The sequence below is a fragment of the Streptopelia decaocto genome (assembly GCF_964273445.1).
Source record: "Streptopelia decaocto genome assembly, chromosome: 19".
Lineage (NCBI taxonomy): Eukaryota > Metazoa > Chordata > Aves > Columbiformes > Columbidae > Streptopelia > Streptopelia decaocto.
In genome coordinates this window covers 2,430,778-2,445,023 of record NC_138674.1, presented here as the reverse complement: position 1 = coordinate 2,445,023, position 14,246 = coordinate 2,430,778, and the positions used below count along the sequence as shown (strand labels likewise).

Here is a 14,246-nt window from a genome sequence, read left to right as displayed (position 1 = left end):
CCGCTGGGAGCTGTAGTTCGCGGGCGGGGCCGGCGGGAAATGTAGTGCATGTGTATGCGCATGCGCGCTGCGCCGGTCACGTGAGCCGGGCGGTGCCGGGCGGCGCAACCGAAAAGCTGCCGGTTACCCCGGGAATCTTCGGCGTTTTGGGGGGGGCACACACACCCCGAGCTGTTCCGTCCGTGCAACAGACCCCTGCAGGGCGATAAATAAACTTTTTATTTCTTTTTTACGGCGTTTCTCGCGCGTCATAAAACGCTTCGTCGGTTAAACGCGCGATCGCTGAATTTCGGTGCAAATTCCCGCGCAAAAACCTCGTGAAACCTGAGACAAAAGCAGCGGCGTCTGTGCTGTGTCTGCACAACCCAGGGGCGTGTTCTGTTTGGTCCCGTATGGTGGCCAATAGTCTTCCCTGGGTCCTGCCACCAGTTCACACTTTGGTTCCGAAAGCTCCAATCCATCCTTTTGAAGTGAATACATTCCAAAACACAACAAAAATATCTATTCCTGCTTTTCCTTTCCATCTTCTTGTAAATTAACTGAAAGTGCTTAGCTGCTGGTGCTTCTATATTCTTCTTTGCTTTAAAACTTCAGCTGATGAAGGGTGTGCAAGTAGTGCCTGAGCTGCAAATATCACACAACAGCTTTTGATGTGTTTGTTTTGACGGAAACCTTATGGGGATGAGCACTCAAGACATATCAGGGCTCACAAATCCGTAATGCTGGATCTAGCAAACATGTCTAAATATTCCACGCTGGCGGTGGATTTCTTGGTCCTTTCGGTTTTGAAAATCGACTTGCAAAGCCTGGGAAGAAATTATACATATAGTCTTAATGCAATTAATTCTGTATGTTAGAGAGGATGATTATTTAAGTCCTTAAAATAATATGGTATTTCAGAAAACGGGTGCTGCCCGCAGCAAAACACCAAGAGGAAAACGTACCGAAGCTCAGGAAAGATCTGGAGTGGTTGGACAGGGCAGATTCTGATGGTTTTGTCAGAGAAGATGGACCACAGATACCTAGAAGTGAAAAAGCAGACTGAAGCGGTTAGTCTGTTTTCAATATAAGTGATTTAGATCAAAGGGAACTCGATGAGAAACTCCTTATTGCTGCCCCAAACAGACTGGGCAGAACCCACGTTCCCCACAGCACCCCTAGCCCCTATTTTTAGAGTATTTGTCCCACCACACTGGTTTGAATGATGTAAATAATCTGGTAATTATCAGCTGGACCCAAGGGCACCGCAGCATCCCTGTAACACTCCTAAAACATCTGTTGCCATCCAGATGTGGTGGCGCACAGCTGGCGGGCAGCTCTGCGTTTCCTACTCCGTGATGTGCACGACATTTCACATCTGGCAAGTTCAGGTTCTTGAAAATTCATTCTGCGTATTTCTTTATATATTTGCCTAAAACCATCAGGAAGATGCACGTTAGCATGAGAGACTTACTCTTTCTCACATTTTTCAGTATTTTCAAGCTCTGTAGAAAAAAGAATAAAGGGTTTGTTGGAAAAAAAATGTAGCAAGCAGTAGATCAGCTATTATCATAAAGGGAATTTGCTGATAAATATAGATGTATCGCGTCTCCCAAGAATTATCGTGGCTAGCAGCTGAAACTGAGCTGTAGACTTCTGCTGTGCCTCCAGTTTGTGTTATTCTTGCTGTTTTCCTCAAATACTTCTCTGCTCAGCCATAACATCCTCAATACAACTGCCCATGAGGATAATTAATTAGGGCCACAGCAAGAAGAGGCGGGTGATGAGCAGAGTCTGTCCTAGACAGGAATTCAGACTCCACTCGAGCACCTTTTTCCAAAGCTCCTTTTGTCACAAGGGAAGCAGCGAGAAAGCCACAGTAGCTGTAGCTATTACAGAGCCATCTCTTCTTCTCAGCCCCTCCATTTGCTTTTGGGTTGTCTTGTTGCTTTTACCTTGCTTCTCCTAAAGCATTTTGTAGGCTCTTCTGACAACGTTTTGGAAACGTTCTCCAAGCCCGAAGGACTCGTGGCAGAATTTCTTGCGGCAGGCTGCGGACCTGAGAACATACATCACAACATTTGCAGCGATCATTCAAGAATCCTCCTGCTTTTTTCTAAGTGCTTTGTCGTTGCTTTTAATTTCCTCTAATGCAGCAGTTCTAGAAGTTTCTGAACTCTCCTGCAGTTAAGTCCTGGAGCACTACCCTTGGTAATGCTTTGAACAGGAGGGCTGTGATCTCCTGCGCTATCTACAGGCTTAGGTGCAAGCAAAACAATCTCAGTTACATGCCAAGAAAATAACTCATCACTTACTCGCTGCATCAGCAAGAACGAATGACTCCGGGGTTCTTTCAGGAAGCGGGGGAGGAGAGTTAGAGCGATCCCGGGTTGTCTCTGAGAAAGAGAGATGAAAGAGTTGCTAACCTAGCTTCAAATACATATATCTATATATATATCCCTTCACTGAGAGGTCCACAACACTCTAATATGTCAATTATCTCAAAGGAAACACACAACTTGCAGCAAAAGGTGCAAAACCCCTTGGCCCAAGGGTTTATCATGTACAGGGTGAGGCAGGAGCTGGTTAAGAGATATAAAACTATCAGTTTGGTTGGTTGCAGAACTGTCTAGTTCTGTTTAGAACTATCTAGCAATATGGAATTTCCATTGGACGGAGCGCAGATCCTAAAGATATTGATTAAATATGGTAACGCAGGTTCAGTAAAAAGCAGACCTGACTTTCCAAAGGTGGTTTATCCCAGCATTAAACTTATACCTGTTCGTGGGCTCCGAAGCTTCACACTCTGGAAACGAAAAAAAATAATAAATAAAGGAAGGTATTTGAAATTCCCACAACCAAATGTCGTTCTCTTGCACACAAGCAAGCCAGAGAAGACGAGGAAATGATGTTATGTGCAAACACCCTCCCACACACACCTCCGTGCTCATGTAATGGAAGGCAGGCTTACGCCTTATTGTTTCACTTTACAAAGCTATAATTCAACTATGGGAGGATCAAGAGAGGCCTAAATTTTGCTCATCTCCCACCTGTTCCACAGGGCGGTGTGAACCGCAGCAGACCACGAGCTCCCTGTCTTCATTATCCCTCTCTAAAATAGGAACAATATACCGCCTTGTATGGGACTTAGGACCGACCCCCCAAAAATATATTTGGAGTAAAGAAGGTATTGATATGGAGGAACCTGAGTGAGACCACATCTTCCAGTCTTGAACCCTTAAATCATTTATGGAAAGTACACAGTGCCAAAACTAGTGTTTTTCTCAACGGAAGGAAACATGGTAAAGAAATTGGCATAGTGATAGTGCTGGAGAAGAGATGAAAAGCCACTTATTTACCTTACATGGTCTCAGTCTCACTGAGTCATCAAACACCACTGAGTGAGACTCACCACTCCACTCCAAAGAGATGCCGATGTTTGTATTTCTGTCTGGAAGCTGAAAATCAGAGGTGGCTGGAGGGAATTGTCCTGGAAACAATGGAACAGCAGAGAGGTCGTTGCTCACCCTGGGCAGCCAGAGCGAAGGTGCTGCCGGCTGCTCCGCCACGGAGGAGCCCCCAGGCCCCCTCTCAGCCCCTGCCTTGTGAAATGCACTCACCAGGCTCACCGGCCACAATAAAGGACTCGGGGGTTCGCTCGGGCAGGGGTGGAGGATCCTCATCATCTGGCTGTGGCGGGGTGGCTAATTGGGGAGACACGGACACGTTACCCACATGGCACAACCCGGCAGGAGAACCTGTGCAGAGACTCAGAGCTGACGGCTCTTATCCAGCCTTGCACCTGAGGTGATGGTTAATCACCTCTAAACTCTGGTTTCCCAGAGTCTCTATCCGCTCTGGGTGAACCCAGGTCGGTTGGACTAGGTGGTCTCCAGAGGTCCCTTCCACCCCCAGCCATTCTGTGATGCTGGCATCTAGATAACGAGCACACTTTGGTGACACTGGACACTGAAGGGCCTGAGCAGGACAGAGCTGAGCCAATGTCAAAGCTGCAGACAACGAGAAATGTCCGACCGGGCCAGAACTGATCAGAACAAGGAATAATTTTGCCTTCTTCATATGGCAGGTGATGGTTTTCAGGCTACAGGTCTGGGCAGAATCCTAATGTTGAGGTCCTGGTTCTGTCAGTGGGATGTCAGTGTCCCTCTGCACAACACTCTGCAGAAAGGAAGGGTTTCTGACCTAGAAACTAGAACCTTGGAGAAAATAGAACCTCAGAGAAAATAATTTCTGGGAGCTTTCTACATGTTTCTTAGAGCCCCCTCTTAAGAATTGGTCACCACCAGTCCCTGCCTTCCCATTAGAGCTGCACCGAGGTGTCAGAATAGACCAGCGCAGCTGTGTAATGCGGACCCCAAAAGTTTGCTGTTCTAAAAACATCATTTATTTTTATGAGAAAAATTTGAGGCGGGATGAAGTGAGGGCAAGAATGAAACCAGTTGCTCCCTCAGCTCCCAGTGGATGCCAACACCCCCAGCTCCCCACAGTGTTACTGAGCCCAGTGTGTCCAGTGCTGCAGGACTTACCCGGGGGTGACACCCCATCGTCGTTCTGCAGGAGATCATGGTGGGATGCAGCCCTGGGCGGCGGGATGGCCATGGCGGGGGCACCCACAGCATGGGAAGGAAGGAGAGCATCCTGTCCTTCCACATGGTGCTCAGCAAACTCCGGGGACAGAGGGACATCCAGGGAGAGCGAGGAGAAGTAGGGGTCTTCTGCTGAGCAGCAATGCGGGTAAGGACACTGACCGTGGTTCATGTGGGCTGGGGGGTCATCCACGTCCCAGCTCGAGGTGCTCAGCTCAACAGGGGAAAATCCATCCTGCTGCTCCACCGGAAAGCTGGAGTAGCAGGCACTGGGCAACTGTGAACTCAAAAAGGGCTTTGCGTCCCCTCCTTCCCACTGCCAGCCGTCTGCCCGCTGTGCCAGCACAAAAGGGGTCGACGTGGTCCGTGTCAGCGGCACTCGGCCACGAGTGCCTCTCCTGCCACCTCCCTTCGGTCCCGGGCTCAGCCGCAGCTGCTCAGGAGAGATGCTGTTGAACTCCAAGCTGCGGTGTTTCTGCAGAGCATCCCCAGCACCCCATTTCTCGGCAGAAGCCACCTTCCTGCAGCTGATGAAGTTCAAGGCGCTGAAGGAGATGGCCTGTCTGATGGGGACGGCACGTCCAGGGCTGTCCGGTGCTCCCGCAGAAGACAACGATGTCGGTGATGCTTTGCTTCGTACCACTGGAGAAAGATGTTGATGCGCATCCTGCTCCTCTTGCTCTGAGCTGCAATAAAGCACCACGATGTGAAGTTAAAGCCATCTAGCACTCAGAAATCACTGCTAGCCTACCGACAATGCTCCACGACATCGCTCCTAAGAGCACATCTGTCCCCTGGGAATGTAGAGCCCGGTTCAGCCTCAGGGCAGGAGCACAGGGAAGGACTGTGCACCCTGGTGCCCCAGGACACTGATAAACATTGGGCAGAGGAGGCTCCTTGACATGGGTAAACTATGCCAAAAAGCAAAGTTATTTACACGTGCAGTTGAAAGGTGGGACCAGATCCTGCTGCAACGTTCAAGCAGAACTGGGTCACAAAGTGCACATTAAGAAAATGAAGAAAATGCATCTTCCTGAAATCACGTGGGGGACTGAAAATACTAACCCAGGGGATACTTGTGCTGTGGCCTTACCAAGTGAGTAACCTCAGAGAATAAATATCCTCCACTGGAGTCAGGAGCGGCTTGGCCACGGGATGCCTTGTTTGTGCCTAGTGAAACAAAAGGTTGGAAAACAAGAGTGAGGAGGAAGAATGTGAAGAACATGAACATGCTATTTCAGGTGTTGGAATTTGTGCTAACTACTTTTAATTATTAATGTAGTTTGGAAATCACAAACACCAACTTGAAAACGCCAAGTTGGAGCTGAAAACTGAGGACAGGACCTCCTGAAGAGCAATTTCTGTTGGCACCTTTTTGAAATGAGAGCAGAGCCAGCTGTACAATCATCCAGCTGTGCCAAACACCCGCACAACAGCCTGAGCAGACCAGGTGGGCGTCCAGCCTGGTTTCCTTCATGACACCCCAGCCCGTGACCATCCCCCATGCTCTGCAAAGTGTTTTCAAAGGGCAGTGAGGTTTAGGGGGGAGAAAGGTTTGGCCAGGAGCTACAAAACCACATCCGGGCTCAAACTGTTTTCTGCATTTTGTGTCAAGCTAATGTTGCATCTCCTTTGCTTGCACACTGTCCACAACGCATAGAAAGAGGCTCTTTCCAGCTCTTTTCTCTCTGGTTTGGAACATCCTGCAAATCCTATGGCAAAACTGAGGTGCGAGTCCCTTCGCAGGATGCTGTTCTCGATTCTTTAGACAAAAGCTCCTGACAAAATAAGCTGACTGTAAGCTTTCAGGCTTTGCCTAAGAATGGCAATGCATTTGCTTCAGCCACATTGCAAACAGCTACACAGGCAAGGTGAGGGTCATGGCAGCAGTCGTGGAAAACCAAGAAGGAAAAGAAGCTCAGCCATGGATGTTTCGGATGTTCCTGTTTATATGCGACTTTGTACCGAGACCACATTGTTTTTCCTCCAAGGTTCATCAGATTTGAAAGTCTTTGACATGTTTTTTTCACAAGGTATTTTAGCCCACTCTGTCCCACAGACAGGCTGTAATGTGAATTACATCCCCAGAACACCAGCGTGCTGCACACTAACACCGGTAGCCACACAGCCTCCTGCCCCTGAGCTTCAACAGGGGCTCAGAGTCGCTCTGCTGCTTGCAAGAATAGAATGAAATCAAGTTTCACTGGCACGTCCACATGGAAACCAGCTGCTACTGTAGAAGCTCAGTGCTTTTCTGTTCCCTTGTTACATTAAATCATTATAAAAGTATATACAAAATGGGTTTGAGACTGAATAAAATGTAGCTATTGCTTGGAGCTGAATCCTGTGATGAGCATTGCGTGTTCAGGGAAACAGGTGGATTTTTAGGGGTTAATTTGAAAAGGGGCTCAGTTTGGGCTTAAAGGGTGGCAGAAAACAGCGGTTCATTGCGGGTCTGCAGAGGAATCTGGGTTAGAGCCGGCGCGCCCGAAGCTGCAAGATGCAGCGCGATTATCCTGGGACTTTTACCTGTGATGCAGCGGAATCCTCCTGGGCATCGAGTGCTTTAATCTGCCTCTTGAAGAGCTCGATCACCGCATCATAAACCAGCTCGTACTGCTCCTGCATCCCAGCGAAATAAAACAGGCGTTTAAACGGTCACTTGTCACCCAAATCAAACATCAGCCCCTGAGAGAAGCTGCCGCTTTCCAGTCCGTTCACAGGGTAAATTCCCAGAAGTAATAGAAGCCACAACTTTCAAAAGGTTCAAACTGAAGCATTTGGGGTTGTTCGGATGCACAAACAACACTGTTCTGCATTGAGCTTCCTCTTCAGCCCGTCCCAGCTGAGAAGAGTTCCCACTTTATTTCCTGGAGAGTCCCTCATTTCACAGCGTGTTTGATAAATCGGACTGCAAGCACTATGCTATTCCAGCTGCCTACGAGGAAATGGTCAGCTACCAAACTAATTTCTGCAAAATCATTCTTCTGTTGAGAAAAGGGACTTTACAGAACGTCTGTGGGCCCCGGTTCCCAGCAGCACAACTGCTCCGCGTTGCTTTGCTGCAAACCCTCCTGGGGAAAAGCCGAGATCCCCATATGAAGAGCTCACCAGTTGGTAACATTCCCCGAACATACCTTGGTCTGCACTATGGATGGACGCTGCGTGCGCATTTCCTGGATCAAACTGAAGATACTGAAGTTCACTGGGACAATCTTGCGAGAAAGAGAAAAGATGAAAAATTACACACAGGAGCTTCCAAGTCGTGATGAACTTTAGAGCGGTGTCCAAAATTCATGGCTGTCATGTAAAATACATGTAGGTAGTCAGAGGAGGGTGAAAGGGAAGAAGGGGAGACGGGAGGTGATGGAGACAGAGATGCAGATGCAAGCGCCGCTGGAGGACGCAGCCCGGGCTGACACTCACTCCGTCCTTCAGCAGCTTCTGGGTGTAGTCGACGGCGCAGATGACTCCTGTTCTCCCGCAGCCAGCGCTGCAATGACAGGCACGGCAGGGTTGTGAGCACACATCAGAGGATGGGCACATCTGGGATATTTGACAAACACCCCCAGCCTCCTCTGACCCTCCTGGGGCAGTGAGAGCGCCGGGGGGGACGGGGACATCGTCCCATCCCCGCCGGTCACCGGCTCACCCACCTGCAGTGGATGCAGATGGGGACGCTGTCGTCCGGCTGGTAGCGGCGAATCTCAGCGATGAGCTCCAAGATGGGGTCGATGGACGAGGGGACGTCGTGGTCCGGCCAGTTTTTATAGTGGAACTGGTGGACAGTGCGGGTTTCCTGCAAGAGAAGAGGAGTGGCAGGTCCCAGGCTGTCCTGTGCCACCCCGGGGACGTTGCTGCAGTTCCCGTGGGGACACCAGCACAGCAAGGGGAAGCTGGAGTGTTGCAGACACCTCCACGTCCCCTCTGCATCCGCAGGCAAAGGTTAGAGGTGCAGTTTGCAGCTGTTCTTGCTACAAAAGAAGCAATTCCATTTTATGGCATTCTTGGTGTTACCTGTTGGCTTCACCCAGGGTCTGATTTGCCACAACCGAAAAACAGCTTCAGAAGTTGAGGTTTGAATTATTAATTTTTTGCTTTCTTAATTCCTTCAACTACTGCCCAATCTAAAATAGCAGGCTGAGCCATGTAAAATTTTCTGCATAAGGAGCACCATATTTTAATATCTTACTTATATGATAAAGCCAAGATGCATCTCCTGCCTTGACCTTTCCTGCTTACCTTGTTCAGGGTCACCTTTAAAGTCCTAATCACATACTGGCTTTTCTTCTCTTCGGCTTCCTGCAGAACGAGAAGTTCAGAGTCACATTTTCTGCGGGTGCCAGGAGTTTCCAGCGCGCGTGGTGTGACACGGGGCTGTACTCACGCAGGCGACGCAGAAGGGACCGCGCTGCAGGGCAGGGCCGCCCGCCTCTGCCCAGTACCGCTCACACTTCTTCTGTTGCGAGAAGCAGGACACGTTTGGTTATTCACCCCAGCCCACCCACGCTGGCTCCTGTCTCATTCTGCTGGACTAAACTTGTGCTGGGAGGAGAACCAGCTCCAGCCTCCGCTTCCCCAGGGCCACCATTGCTGGTTTTCCCCCTCCAAAGAGCTATGCTATTGGAAACACTTTAAGAATCTGCAGCTGGAGAATCAGGGAACGGTTCATATCAACTGAGATTTAATAAAACCTGCATCTCTCCGCCTTGCCCTGACGCTGTCCCGGCAGACGCGTTACTCACCTTTCCCATTTCAAACTCCATACAAGCCATGACCACGACCTGCAGAAAGAAGGTGTGTTAGAAAAGCCTGAACGCAAGTTTCTAGGCAGCAAAATCGAACTCATCGCTTGCAGGGGAAGAGGTTCTGTGGGCAAAGCAAACTCAGGATGTGACCCACAGCCTGGGCACAAGGACCTTTCCCACTCGGAGCCCAAACGCAGAGACAGCGACTAACAGAGCCCTGGCTCAGCACGAGTGTGGGGAAGGCTCAGGGGATGGATGTGGGGCACACACAACATCTGGAGTAAAACCCTGACACTCCCACGTCTGCTTAGTCAAAAAGGACTTCTGGCTGGCTGTACAGGCATATAAATCTGCACCTTACCTGGACTTTATACTCCCAAATCATCCTCCAAAAGTCAATGACAGTAGTGGGGAGAGGACCCTGTGTTGCAATGTATGCTCTTGGCCCGTAGACACCCTAAAACAGCATTCAAATCAGACACAGAGATACATTTGCATAGTTCACTAGCAGAAATACAAGTCATCCCTCTTTCTGAATCTTCCTTCTATACAATGGGCCTGTTAAGGATTTAGAAGGGCTTTTATATAGTTAAATTTTAGGCATCTACGTTAAATTAAGCAACCAGAAGCCAAAAGACTCAAACCAGGGAGTTGGGCTTGAGGCGAGTTCTGCTCCCAGAAACCACCAGTTCTGCAGCACATTTGGGAGCTGCGACGTGACATTGCAACAGCTGCTGCTGCAGACTGACACATCGGAGTTGGCCAAAGAATGAACTGTGGGCCCCTTGTGACGGTCTGTTCTTCTACAGGTGGGTTACACACAGCCCTGGTCACTGTGGTGGAGAACAAAGGAAGCTGTCTGTCTGTCTGTCTGAGAAGGGTCGTGAATACAGGAGACTCCCAAAACACCAGGAGCCCCTGATGGAGAACCAGCCTGCGTCGTATTCAAGAAGCAATTGAACAACACCCTCAGACACACGGTGTGAATTTGGGGGTTGTCCTGTGCAGGGACAGGAGTTGGACTCGATGATCCTGGTGGGTCCCTTCCAGCTCAGGGCATTCTCTGATTCTCTGTGCTATTGCTCGCGCTGCAGCGGGTCTCGGTGGTGCTGCAACACGAGGCTTCCTGACGAGCACCAGTTTCAGACAAGGCACTAGCTGGCCACAAGCAGTTTTACACCACTGTCACCCACCAAGGGCAGCAACAGCGATGAGGAAGTGGGGGCTGTGAGCCACAAACTGTTCCACCGCATGTCCGACGCGAGCACGTGTCCCTGGCACCTCTGCGCTGCAGGGCTGCTTGCAAAGGGCTCACTGCTTGTACTCACCTTTACATCCATCACCCCTGAGCACAGCCCAGAAAATACTGTGTGGTCCTTTCACCCAGCCCAGGACACACCGTGTGGTCCTTTCACCCAGCCCAGGACCTGCTCCCCCCAGCACAACTCAACCAGACAGCACCAACAGCTGCTACAAACACGACTGCATGGCCGAACACCGCGGAAGGAGCGATACCTTGATGAAGTTGGCGTTGATGTAATGAGAATCTGCATCTGATGTGATCAGGGACAACTCCACTCTGCTGTGGTCAACTGCAGGCGCAAAAGCAGAAGCAGCAGCAGTTACTGGTCGTGTCTCGTGGTCGCTGCGCTCCTCGGGCTGCACACAAGGTGCTTTGGAGGAACATGCGCAGCAGAGAGCTCATCCCAGGGCAGCAAATGCTGCTCCTGCACCTCCCGACAGCCCTGCACAGAGCAGCAAAGCTTGAATTGTCTGTATTCTGCTTTGTACATCATGGACACATCTTTGTCCAAAGCCATTCTCTATAGGGCCTTGGGAAACAAGTGGTTGTGATGCTACCCAGAAAGCTTGCAGGGACAAGCATTAGAGGATGTGTTTCCTACTCAACAGAAGTTCTTCTGTCGGTAGAAAATATATGCCAAAGTCTTCCAGAGGATGCACAGCAACAGAAATAAAGCCTTAAATCTGAGCAGCAGAATTCAAGGCAAACTGAGAGCCAGCGATGCGCTCACGTGCAAGCAGCTGCACAGGAAGATACGGGAGGAAAAGAGGCTCAAGTGAGGGGAAAAAAAAAGACAAAACCCCAAAAGGCTGAATAGGAACATTTGCCATTTCCAACCTACAGGGTAAGATGTCCTTGTATCTGTTCTTCTTGATGTTCTCTGGTTGCTCAGATGCTGCTGTGGGGTAGATTTTATCCGACCTGTACATTGTTGACTGCCTTTTCAGCTTCTGTGATAAAGGAATGGAACAAATTACAGCAGACGTGCTACATACAACACTCTACTACAGAAGTGTGAGGATGTCTAGAGGTCAGGCTCGCTACCGCAGAGCAAGATCTGTACCATTAATTCTTTCCTGAGTGGCTTTTCTCAAGGTATTCAGAACAAGAGCAGAGGCAGAAGCCACCTGAGAGCCCCAGCACGGGCTTCTGAGGAATGGAAAGTGTGTGGAAAGTGTGTGCCGAGGCAGAGCCCACAGCAGACTGGGGCACGTGGGCTTCTGACCTGAAGTGATGCATTTATACAGCACAGAAAGCGTCGCCCTCACAAATGAGTGAGACACAAGGGAATCATTCTCAGTATAAATGGCACTCAGAAAAGAGGAGATAACAATGCGAAACCACCTTTAACAAATGGCTTCTGCACTTGCAAAAGGACACACGTGTCCTGGGAAGCTCTCTCGCCAGTACGAGAGGAAACGGCCTTGGCCACTTCTACTGCCATTTTGGGCAGAAAATTCACTGTACGTTTGGCTGTGAGCTCTAGCATGTGTGCCAGGGCTCGGCAGCCTCTGCCTTGCATGGCGAGGGGGGAATTCAGCAGCCTGTGACAGCATTTTGTTCCATGGAACAACAGACTGTCACTGCAGACTCAGATTAATCACTTCCCTCCGACCCAGACACCAGGAAATTAAGCACTAAGCTTTTCCCAGGTGTTTGAAGTGTCTTCACCGGTACAACAGAGCCGGGCTGGATCTCCTGAGAAACCCCCTGGCCCTTCCCCAGAGGTCGCTGCCCAACGCAGCCCCTGCCCACAGGGGTAACTTGGGGCCAGTGCTTATTCTGGTGTCTGAGACATCTCAGGTCTTACAGAAGTACCAGTTTTACCCTTCCCCATGTCTGCCAGAGCCAGGCAATGCCTTTGCTTTTCAGAGCAGCCCAGACAGGCTGCCAGAGCAACCTGCCTTGAGCGGATGGACCAGCAGCTGCCTCCAGCCATCGGCTTTCACTGGGGGACACTGGAGGGACATCTAGGACTCACCCCTGCCACCCAGATAAATAATAAGATCATAGAATCATTCTGGTTGGAAGAGACCCTCAAGATCATTGAATTCAACTGTTCCCCACCCGTGGCACTGCCCCATGTCCTGAGAACCTCATGTCCGTCTGTCCAGCCCTCCAGGGATGGTGACTCCAGCACTGCCCTGGGCAGCCTGTTCCAATGCCCCACAGCCCTTTGGGGAAGAAATTGTTCCTAAATCCAACCTCAACCTCCCCTGGCACAACTTGAGGCCGTTTCCTCTGCTCCTGGCGCTTGCTCCTGGGGAGCAGAGCCACCCGCTCCTGCCCTGCGGGTGGAACGGGGGCACGGTGGGGGGTTCTATTGAAATGAAAAAAAGCAACCAGAGGTCCCCACCAGGAACACGTGTATCAATGATACCGCAGATTGCAGTGGGGAGAAGGGGCAGCAGCTCCACATTCCTCACTGTACCCCCAGTTGTATCGTGTCACCACGCAAAGTGAAACTGCGTCTCCAGGAGTGCGTTTGTGAAGCAGAAAACAGGAAACACTCGGGTAATTATTTAAAAATCCACAAGCTTTACTTTGAATGCAAGCTACGAAATTATTCTTCTGTCTTTGCATTCCTTTTGCCCCAGTTAACTCCCGTGCCCTGTCTGCTGTAAAATTCATAGAAAATCTTACTGTCACATGCAAATCATGTCCCCGTTTGAGAAGGGACTGAGCAGTTCCCTTTAGAATCAACTGAAATGCAGAGCCGTGCCTTAAGCGAACTTACCGAAAACTCATCTACAAACTCTTCTCTGTTGAGCTTCTTGCCTTGGGCCCTTTCCAGGTTTTGCAGCAGGATGTCCCGTTGGTCCATGATGCCGGAGACCGAGTGTGACCGCCCTGCCGAGCCCGAGCAGGGACATGTCAAGCGTGCGCGGCGATGGAAAGCATCAGAGCATCAGCCCGCGGAGCGTTCGCCGCAGCCTGTGGTTTACTGACTTCATCGCCAGCCTTAAAGGAAATTAGTGCGTAACAGACACCGCGGTCAAACAACAAAACAAAACACGCAACCTGGGGCCCGAGCGCCCCCTTCTCAAACCACGGGCACTCATGTGCCCGCAGCAAGGGTTGGTGGCACCGAGTGGGGCAGGAGATGTCCCTGCACATGGCAGGGAGGTTGGACTAGATGGGGTTTGATGGTCCCTTCCAACCCAAACCGTTCTATAATTCTATGATCGTGGCAGGAGCGGCACTACCCGGTTCCTCGGCCGCTGGGTGCCTGGATATTCTCCAAGCGTTGTGCCATGGAGATGCTCAGATATTGGGGACCACAGCCATGCACCCCAACATCTCGATTTCTTTAAGTACCGTCCCCAGCAGCACAGTCCTCAGGGGTGAGCAGGGGGATGGGGCTGAGCACCCCTACCCGGGGCTGAGCACCCCCACCCGGGGTTGAGCACCCCCACCCGGGGCAGTCAGGGGAAGGTTCAGACTCAATGTGCTCTAGAAGAGTCCCTAAAGCAGCACACAAACCCCACACCTCCCCTTCACACTGAAATCTTTTCCTGTTTTCCACACGAACCGTAACATATTTTGATTTAATCCCTTCCCCTGGTAAAAGGCACCAAGTGGGGTCCGTAAAGCTGTGTGAGCAGAGCG

The 14,246-nt window shown here is 50.5% G+C and overlaps 1 protein-coding gene across 3 annotated transcripts; it reads right to left on the bottom strand.

Annotated features, from left to right (window-relative positions):
• Positions 1-198: 198 nt before the first annotated feature.
• Positions 199-13,559, bottom strand: PTPN22 (protein tyrosine phosphatase non-receptor type 22). Of its 3 annotated transcripts, none has more exons than XM_082069377.1 (21): positions 13,375-13,559; positions 11,479-11,587; positions 10,850-10,926; positions 9,696-9,791; positions 9,332-9,370; positions 8,974-9,045; positions 8,829-8,888; positions 8,243-8,385; positions 8,013-8,079; positions 7,724-7,801; positions 7,116-7,208; positions 5,680-5,756; positions 4,527-5,272; positions 3,600-3,683; positions 3,339-3,469; positions 2,758-2,785; positions 2,295-2,375; positions 1,935-2,038; positions 1,454-1,484; positions 945-1,022; positions 199-806 (listed from the first exon to the last, which is right to left on the bottom strand). In XM_082069377.1, the coding sequence occupies exons 1-21, from the start codon at positions 13,459-13,461 to the stop codon at positions 742-744; spliced, it is 2,346 nt and encodes a 781-aa protein (XP_081925503.1). In that variant the 5' UTR covers positions 13,462-13,559; the 3' UTR covers positions 199-741. The 3 variants fall into 3 exon arrangements, 2 of the variants coding, with proteins under 2 accessions (XP_081925503.1, XP_081925504.1); XM_082069378.1 differs by having other exon boundaries at positions 8,974-9,042; XR_014185727.1 differs by lacking the exons at positions 199-806; positions 945-1,022; positions 1,454-1,484 and having other exon boundaries at positions 3,392-3,469.
• Between the last annotated feature and the right edge of the window lie 687 nt (positions 13,560-14,246).